Source organism: Pteropus vampyrus, unplaced genomic scaffold (assembly GCF_000151845.1).
Source record: "Pteropus vampyrus isolate Shadow unplaced genomic scaffold, Pvam_2.0 Scaffold430, whole genome shotgun sequence".
In the NCBI taxonomy this organism is placed as follows: Eukaryota; Metazoa; Chordata; class Mammalia; order Chiroptera; family Pteropodidae; genus Pteropus; species Pteropus vampyrus.
The window spans coordinates 489,580-499,104 of NW_011889211.1; the positions used below are offsets into that span (position 1 = coordinate 489,580).

General features: G+C 55.3%; 1 protein-coding gene across 1 annotated transcript in view; it reads right to left on the bottom strand.

The window, feature by feature from the left end:
• Nucleotides 1-9,525, bottom strand: part of LOC105306187 (dynein heavy chain 10, axonemal-like) — a gene marked incomplete at its 5' end in the record, with an annotated part of 76,770 nt that overhangs the window by 13,611 nt on the left and 53,634 nt on the right. Inside the window, 6 exons of the mRNA XM_023523893.1 lie at nucleotides 4-245; nucleotides 1,644-1,791; nucleotides 1,996-2,217; nucleotides 3,225-3,442; nucleotides 4,372-4,508; nucleotides 5,523-5,704. Coding sequence (XP_023379661.1) covers nucleotides 4-245; nucleotides 1,644-1,791; nucleotides 1,996-2,217; nucleotides 3,225-3,442; nucleotides 4,372-4,508; nucleotides 5,523-5,704 — 1,149 coding nt within the window. The remainder of the gene's footprint in view (nucleotides 1-3; nucleotides 246-1,643; nucleotides 1,792-1,995; nucleotides 2,218-3,224; nucleotides 3,443-4,371; nucleotides 4,509-5,522; nucleotides 5,705-9,525) is intronic.

Here is a 9,525-nt window from a genome sequence, read left to right on the forward strand (position 1 = left end):
GACGGGGAGTAGCTGGGGTTGGCCAGCTTGGTGTTCAGATAGAGTCTGAAGTTGGAGTCATAGTCCACTTCCTTGTCGCCCAGGATGATGAACGGCCGTCCTTGGGAGACGCGCACGTTCTTCTCCAGGACGTTGTCGATCACGGGGTCGATGTACTCGTCCACGTCGTGGAACAGGAAGGGCGTCCCGTACTTTATGGCCATCTCGAGCTGCTTCAGGAAGTCAGGGTCATTGAAGGAGGCGACCTGGGCGAGAGCGGAGGCCGATGCTGAGGGTCGTCCCTGCGCCGCGAGTGTGGCCTTCCCGCCATCTCTCGCTGGACCTCAGCAGGCGCCCAGACACGGAGCCCACCAAGACTCCGCTGTCACCCTCTTGTAAGCACCTCCTTCCACCTGGTGAGTGCTCTGTCATCCCTTCCCCGGAAATATCCGAAAAACTCTTCCTCTGCCCCAGCCCCCACCCCACCCTCTCCCTCTCTATCACGACGCTGACTCGCTTAGCCCCTCTTCCCATAAAACGAACCCTCCCTCTTTAAGGGCCAGGATGGGAATCAGGGTGGCGCCTGGGGGCCACTGAGGAACATCGCAGCATTAATAACATTCGTCTTGCAGCTGTCTGGGAATCTCAGAGGCAGACGTTCCCCTGAGCTTAGAACACAAACAGGCTTTCCCCCTGGGAGCAAGGACCGGAACAAAAATAAGGAAAAGATAAAACGCAAACTCATGGATTGGTTGATTATTTCAGCAAAATGTGACCGGGCCCCAATAATTCACCCAAGAAAACTAAACACGTGTCCACAAAAACAACTTGTACACCAACATTCACTGCAGCACTATTCACAATAACCAGAAAGTGAAAGTAAACCACACGTGCATCAGCTGATGGATGGATCCCGTGGTCCATCCACACAGCGGAACATTATTCAGCCATGGAAAGGAATGCCGCTCCGACACTCGCCACGCCATGGGCGAACCTTGAAAACATGATGCTGCGTGAAAGGAGCCAGTGACAAAAGGCCACATATTGTGTGAGCTCATTCACACGAATTGTCCAGAATAGGAAAATCTATAGACAGAGAGTGGATTGGTGGTCGCCAGAGCCTGGGGTCGGGCATAGAAGAATTGGGGATAGGAAAGGTGACGGCTTGAGGTTACAGCACTTCTTTTGGTGATAAAAGTTGATTCTGGTGATTGTTACACAACTCTGTAATACACGAAAAATCACTGGATTCTGTGCTTTAAATGGGTAAATCGTATGGCATGTGAATTGTATCTCGATCAAGCCCTCTCCCCGGCCCTTCCAAAATAAAAAGGCGACCGAGCGTCTAAGGCCACCGAGCCCTGTGCTGTGCAGGGGACACAAAGATGAGCAAAGCACAGTCTTTGCCTTCAGGTCGCTCACAGCCTGAGAGGCGCCGCACACGCCAAGAGCAAAGCCGAGGCCAGATGGTTTGTTCTGCCCCTGGGACTCGACAGGGAGGGCTGGGTGGGGGCCCCACAGGAGCTCAGGGTGGTGGCATTCTGGCTGGGCGTTGCTAGAGCCCGAGAGAGCTGGGGAGATGGGGCAGGAGAGCTGGGCTGTGCCCTGAGAAGGGGCAGGGAGGGCAGAGGGCGCCGGGGCGAGGGCGGGGGGACTGGCTGTACCCGAAGGTTGTTTTTCTCCTCCTTCCTCTTTATCCAGTTGAGGGCTTGCTGCTGGGGGTCGATGCAGAGGGGGAAGCGGCTGGCCCGGGTGGTGAGGATGCCGTTCTGAATGGAGAGCTCATCGGGGGGCAGTCCCTGGGAGCCCCACCTGGAAGGGATGGACCCAAAAAATCCAAGTTGTGAATGAAGGGTTAAGGGTGGCAAGACGGGCCTTCCGGAACAATCCGCCAATCCCCAGACTGCCCAGCCCTTCTCAGAGCCTAGCAGCTGGACGTGCAGTGTACCCCGCCATTTCTGGGCAGTCAAATCAGGTGCAGCCCTCGTCCTCCGGGCCCGGGCCACACACACGCACCTGCTGATCTCAACGTCATCCGTGAGCAGGCTCTCTAATCGAAAGGGCTGGCTCAGGGGGATCGCCCGCTCCAGGATGTCGTTCTGCCACACCTGGCTGACCATCTCGTCACGGAACTCCCACGTGAAGGCGCCTTCGTAGCTCAGGAAGGCTGCGCAGAGCAGGCAGTCACCCAGCAGCTTCACCCGCCGGTGTATCAGCTCGTCCAAGTCGTTCAGCCACCTGGTGCAGGACGGGGGTGCTGCAGTGAGCGGTTACCTTCTGGCTGAATCTAAAGGAACATTCTAGAAGAACCGGCTCGACCCACTGCCAGGGGGGCCAGCCGGAAGGAAACATTTCTCGCAGAGACGGAGACCGCCGGCTCGTTTTGCCACCTCCCTCCCTGTGTGCTCGATGTTTGGAAAGACTTCGTTCAGTCCTAGGCCTCGGCAGAGCCTGGCCTCTCATGGGGGCCTCGGTCATTGCGTGCGGGACACATTTTGGCCCAAAGCTTTTTATTAAGTAGAGATCGCATTGTTCCCGAACGCTTAATCAATAACTTATAAACGCACCCAGCAGAGCTCATGAACTCTGGCCCTGCTTGGTGACAAAATTCTACCCAAGATATAAGAGAGCAGGTGTTTCAGGCGGTAAATGGCCAGAGTCTTCTAGGTGTTGGAAATACTGAGCACTGTTTGTTTCCCACAAGCGAACAATATTTTCTAGTGTTTTCCATACCACTCTTACAGGTGCCAGTTTAGAAACTATTGTCCTATCCAGTGGACCAGCTATGGCCAAGTGGTCTTGCTGAGAAGCATCAAACAGCCCCACCTACTTACGACAGAAGCTCGGGACTGAGCCAGCCACAAGTGTCCAGCGACAGAGGTGGGCTCCGGCTCCAGACCCGTCCAGAACGGACCCAGGGTTAAAGGCCACCAAGAAGGAGAGTGGCCCGGGACTGCGGCACCTCGCAGGCCGGTGGCTTCTCCATAGTGGCACCGCCTCCTTCACCTATAACAGTCGCTCAATAAACAACACTCGATGGCTAACGAAACACTAAGAATCACCAACAGACTGGCCGTTAGCCGCCTGAAACGTGAAAACAGTACCATCGCAACGTTTCGCACGGTTTTCAGATAGAAATAGGCACTGCACGTGGCGAGAACCCCTGCTGATGATGTATGTGCACGCCCAGAGCACCGAGAGTCCCTAGGAGCCACTTGTCGGCTGGGCGCGCGCAGCGAGCTGACCTGACGTTCTCAGACCCCAGTCCCGAGATGAGCTTGTCGGCCGCGATCAGCCGCCGCTCCATGATTTCGGCTTCCTCCTGCAGCTTCTGCTTCTCCAGGATGGCTGCCTCGTATTTGGCTCCCAAAGCTTCCAGCTCTCTCTGGATCGTCGCCAGCTCGTTCTGAATCCTTTCTAGTTCGCGTTTCGTGAGGTAATAGTTCCGCTCCAGCCTGGCCACCTACGTGAAGACGGTTTGCAGGTCTGTAGGGAGAAGGGCAGGGACCTTGGGCTGTCTCCACCCTGTGCTGCTAATGAGGGTCACGCTTTTGGGGGCCAGCACCTGCCAGTGCGAGGCACGTGGTCGCTTTCCTCAGTTACCTAGACAATGGTCTGCTGCAAAGGCTACCATATCCCATTGGGAAAAGATGTCCTGCGTCCGAGTGAGCAGGTGGCTTAATCTCAATGTGTGCCAAAGTCACAGGAAGAGGACGCTGTGGTTCTAGGTCAAAAACGCGAAGGAATGCTTCGGAGACAGCACTGGTCTCACTACTGGGTGCTCAGTTATCTTAGTAATAAAATTCCAAATTGCAGAGCAATGTCGAAACCTGGCTCCGAATGACAGTATCGACCTTGTAATTCTCTTCGTACTGTGGGTTCCGCATGTGGCTTTGACCCAGCAGTTCTCCATTGGGGCCGGGGCCGCCCCCCAGGGGACGTGGCAATGCCTGAAGACACTTTGGGTTGTTGGAACTTGTGGGAAGGAGCAGTGGCAAGGAGCGGACAGGGCCCAGCGGTGCTGCTAGACAGATGCCCTGCTGCGGGCACGCCAGTCCCCACGACACGGCCCCGCCCAGCCCGAGCGCCAGCAGTGCCGAGGCCGAGAAACCCCGCTTTCGCCCTCGAGAACAATTTCGAACATCTTTTGTCCCATTCTTTTCATACGAAATCTGGAAATCCTTCGAACTCGGGTGCTGTCCATTCCCATCACGTCCAGACGAGAGCTGTAATTCGGCGGTATTATTTTTTTGGGGGGTGGGGGGAAGGAATATTAATGTGACTTAAATCAGGACCTTGCCAAAATTCTCTCCGCAAAGCTGTGGACATGTTAATTCTGACTCCAGATCGGCCTCTTAGCCGCAGCGCTGGGGTCTCACGGACGGGCCGTACCTTTTCTCTCTTGGGCTTGATTTCTCTGAAGACATCGCAGTAGCCCATCACGGCCTCGACGAACTTCAGCATGCCCAGGCCGGCCTTGCTCACGGCTTCCATTTCCTCGGTCGTGGTGTTGAGAGTCTTCAAAAGGACTAAAAACGGCCAGAGACAAAAGGATTTCAGTGAGCAGCGAGCTCCATCTAGGCAAAATGAAATGAGAAGGCAGCTGCCTGTGCACGAGGTAAGTGTAACTGGTCCCTTACCCCTCTGTAACGGGACGCCCTGTGACGGGACCCCGACGGCTCTCCCCCCGACAATGGGGAGGGGGCCCAACATGGATGAGTTTTGAGTAGAGGATGCTAAAGATGATGAGCGAGGGGCACAGGCTGCTGTCCCCCAGGACATCCTACGCCCCAAGCACCTCTGTGTGATGACCAGCAGCCCTGGGGACCCCAGGGGTCAGTGGAGACCCCCAACTGGGCACTAAGGTGGCTGAGAGCAGGCAGTTAACCGGGAATCGTAGGCCATTATGGGTCTCGGCCACCTCTACCCGCACCCTCGTCCCCAGAGCAATGTCACATAAACGAAAAACCATGCCATCGAAATAAATTTGGGTAGAGAGAGTGCCTCTGTGCTTCTGTAGTTGTTGCTGTCCTGTGTGTTTCGCTGAGTTTTGTTTTTAAGTAGCTGGAAAGGAGCACTTAAGTTCCGAACAAACCACCAGGACGAAGAGCGACACTATAAACAGGTGTCGCTCCCTTTTGTCATCCCTGCTGGCTAAGTGCCTGGCAGGTCAGGACTCCAGCTGAAAGGCGACGCAGGTGTGTGTGACCGGAGGTCAGGGGCTGGCCATGGGCGGTGCCACCCCCTCCTCCTCACCCACCCGGGGACCTACGGAGACTTTTTACTGGCAAGAGGCACAAGAGAAGTCGCAGTTAGGCCAACCCTCGGCGCCACCGGGCCTGTCGGAGAAGATGCACGGAAGACAAGGCCGGGCCCGGTTCCGCGAGATAACTGTGGACTGACACGCACAGCGGGCGTCGACCGCGCCCTCCGGCCAGCACCCCATCCTGCCTCACGGGGCGGTGCCGCCGTCCTCCCTGGCCCCTCCTGGCCCCCCACCCCACTGCACCGCAGAGACTGGGAACCACCCCGTCTACGCTCACCTCTGATGTTTTTCACTTGGCCCTGTGTGATCGAATCGAAATCGATCTCCATCAGCGATCGCAGGAAGTTGGGGTCGGACATCATGCCCTTGGCGGCTTTCCAGCTGAGCTCCTTGTGCCCCTTCATGATGAGGATGCACTCGCACACCGTCTGCACCTGCTTCGGGGGCTTGGCGAAGGACCTGCGGGAAACGGGGTGCAGGTCGGACGCGAGGTGTGGCCAGGATCCCGCCCGGACAAGAGTTTCGGAAAGCGTGGCCCAGCCCGGAGCCCTGCCTGGGAGGCGGCAGTGCGGGGAAGAACAGGGAGCCACGTCCCCACACGTCCCCACACGGACCTGGGCTCCGGGGGGAGCTTCTCTGAGGGCAGGCGCCAGGGTCTGATCTGTCAGGTGCCAGACTCAGCTGGGAGACTGACGAGGCAGCAGAGTCCTCCGGATCATTAAAGGATCATTAAAATGCAAACCCAGGCCACCCCCAAACCCATGAATGGGCAGTCAGTGCAGCCTGAAAATCTACATTTTTAATTATGCACCGGGGTGATTCCTCAGACCAAAGGACAGCCACTGTCACCACTGCCACCGACAGCATCTCCCTATTTCCCATTTACCAGATGCAGAAGCCTGCTCATTGCTCGGTGGCCTGTGTCCACGTGGCCTGCGGGGTCCTTTCAGGCTATGCAACCCCTTAAATGTTCTCCTGGTCTTTGATGAGACTAGACTGTCACTCTGCTGCCCCTACATGCACATGTCCAGTGCCCTCAACCCTCCAGGGACCGGAAACCCAAAAGGAACAGGAGAAGGCACGGCAGCATGGGCGCAAAGACCCACGAAGAACAGGTCACCCGTCAGCTGTGGCCAGTGGGACCGCCCAGCTGCCCATGGCCGGGCAAACCTGATGAGAGCCGCGTGAGTCAGGCAGACACCAAAGCTGCAAAGGGACAGGGACAGAAGGGAAGAGACAAAGGAAAGAGAAGAGAGAGGAACAGGAGGTGACAGAGGCCCCCGGAGGGCGCGGAGCAGCATGAGGAGTGCAGCAGCCCTTCCGGAGGGAGCCCAGAGTGACCCAGGGGAGCGGGAGGCAGGGAGGGGTGGAGGGAGGTGGGCAGAACTCTATTGCATAGCAGTGCGCAGACTATGCTGGGCTAACCCCGAGCCCCTCCCAGCCCTGGCACCCCCACCCCTGGCACCCCCACCCCTGGCACCCCCACCCCCTAACTGCCCTGCAGGCGAGGGAGGACAGAGGGATCCACACAGCGTAAGGACAAGTCAGGGCACAGTCTCCAGCGCAAAGCCCCATGATTAAAGTAATAGTCCTGAGTCACCAGAGAAAGGTTCAATTACGCCGGGGTTAGGGGCTTACGAAAGCGGGCAATGCTGTCAACTGTGTTTAAAAGGTTTCCTTCGGAACCGCTGAGGGCCAGGCCCAGGCCCAGGCCGCTGCTTTCTGACTAGTCAGAGGAGGAAAGAATCAGCGAGATGTTTTCAGATACAAGATGGGAAGCTCCCAGGCCTCAGTGCCGCGTCCCGAGCCCGTGGCACACATTAGGAGCTGTCCAGGGTTCTCGGTTTTCCCACCTACAGAACGGGGGCGCGGAACCGAAATTTCCAGCCCCCAAAGCCTATGAGTCCATGAAAGTGAAGCTGTCCGCTATCGGCCTTCAGACGATTCCCGGGGGCCGCACCTGGCCGGCACACCTAGCAGGGAACCGCGCTTGCGAGCCCGGGAAGCAGAAACATTTCTCTTTCATTTGTTTCTTTTCTCCTATGGCAAAAGAAACTCGGGGAGGAGAGAATGAGATGGAAGAGACAGAATAGAGACAGAGATGAGAGAGAGAGAGAGAGAGAGAGAGAGAGAGAGAGAGAGAGAGAGAGAGAATAGAGAGAGAGAGATAAGGGTAGGGGTATGGATAGGGGTAGGGGTCAGGGTCGGGGTCGGGGTAGGGATGAGAGACAGACACAGAGGGGGCACACTGCCTTCTCTGAAGAAAAATAATCACTTTGAAGCCCACTCCCCACCTCTCTCCCTCGCTCTACCCCAGACGCTCCAAATGTCCCTGACTCTCCCTCCAGCTGAGCCCCCTCCAGCCTCCAGGAGGCTCCTCTGGCCTCCATCCTGTAACTGGTGAGTCCCTCCCCTCCGGTCACTTCCCGTTTGAATGTCACTTCCTTCCATGATCACCTACCCCCCAGACTAGGCCAGGTTCCCCACTATCCACAGTCACAGCAGCAAAGACCTTTCCTTCCCGGATCATTCTGGTGTACACGTGGGATTCCCGTGCGAACGCCCGTGCCTCAGACCCCACCTGCCTGCTCACTGCTGCTCTAACCCCCGTGCTGGCACAGGCTGGGCAGGTGGGAGACACCCAGTGACCCCCGAATGAAAGGAAAAAGAGTAAAATGGCAAGCCAGGAGCAAAGGGAGCCTTTTCTACAACAGAGAGACATCCACTGCTAATCTTCACTGCTCCTGACCTTCCTGCTTTCATATTTAAGGATTCTTACAAAGGGAATTAAGCTTTATAGAAAGGAAGTCTATTCAGGGAATTAAAGGATTATGAAACTGTCAAGATGTCAAGTGCTGAATCAGCACACTTAATGTCAAAGTGACCTAAAAGAAAGCCAGATGGCAGTCATCTGCAAAAAAACAAAATCGGATCCACACTCACATTGAACCCCAGAAAAAAAAAATCCCAATGAGATCAAAGATTTAAATGTAAGGAATTTAACCATGAAAGTACAGGAAGCAACCATGGGGAAATGATTTCCCAATCTTCCAGTTGTAAGACTTCTCAAGTATGACATAACATCCAAGAGCCACAAAGTAAAATATTACTAAAATCTATTGCATAAAAATAAAAATCATACGTGGCCAACACAAACACACGCTCGAACCTCACAAAGTCAAATGGCCAATGACAAACTAGGAAAAATATTCGCAACTCATATCACGAATAAAAAGCTAATTTCGCTATTATAGAAAAACCCCCTGGAAAAGAGTAAGAAAAAAAAATCCAACAGATAAATGGGCAAAGCGCATAAAAGAATTAAAGTGCACAGTAAAGGAAATACTCGTGACTCGTGTACATAGTTTTCACGTAAAAAAAAAAAAAGGCCAACCTCATTCATCATAAGGGAAACGTACCTTAAAACTACACAAATACCATTTTTTACCCACAAAGCAAGCAAAAATCCGAAGAGCTCGTAGCGCCCTCTGTTGGTGAGGCTGTGGAAGAGCAGGCACTCGCAAGCGTTGTGGGGAGGAGGGGGGCGGGGGGTCGGGGTGAGGCAGAGGTTGGGGGAGTGCAGATCGGCCGCACTCTCACGGAGGGCGTGAGGTGACAGCCGCAGACCCCGTAAACGCACACGCCCTGGACCCGGCAGTTCCGCTCCTGGGAATGCACGCTCCCGGCGGACCTGCCCAGTGCACAGTGAAGTGAGGTCAGGGTTATCCTCTGCCGCACCGTAAAGGCCGCGGACTGGAAAGGGGCCAGCAAGTCATCAGGTGGGGCTGGTCAGGTCCACGATGGCACAGACGGACAATGGAATGCGATGGGCGGCTTTAAAATACTGGGGAGCTCATTGTATATCAACGCGCGACCCGTCTCCTAAAGGTATTGCTGGGCAGAAAAGCCAAGATGCAGAAAAGTATGCGTGGGGTATCATTAATGTGGGAAAAATAAAAAAGGAAGCAAAAAGAATACACAGCTGTCCCTTATTCTACAAATCCTTAGAATTCCAGGTCAGGAGCTGAAGAGACACTGGAGTACTGGCCGCCCTGACCGTGCACAGAAATGCCCCGGATGGAGGGATGCGAACGACCTGCAGCGTTACCTGCTGGGTTAGGGGAGGGAACTCGGCTGATGGGGACAGGTGGGAAGAGCTTCTTGCGGCTTGTCATTTCGAGGTGGGAACTCCATTCCTAGCTAATGTCGACAGGGCACTGGCTGTGAGCTCAAACCTGTTCTGAAAGCTCCCTACGGAAGGGCTCACCGGGCTGTCATGA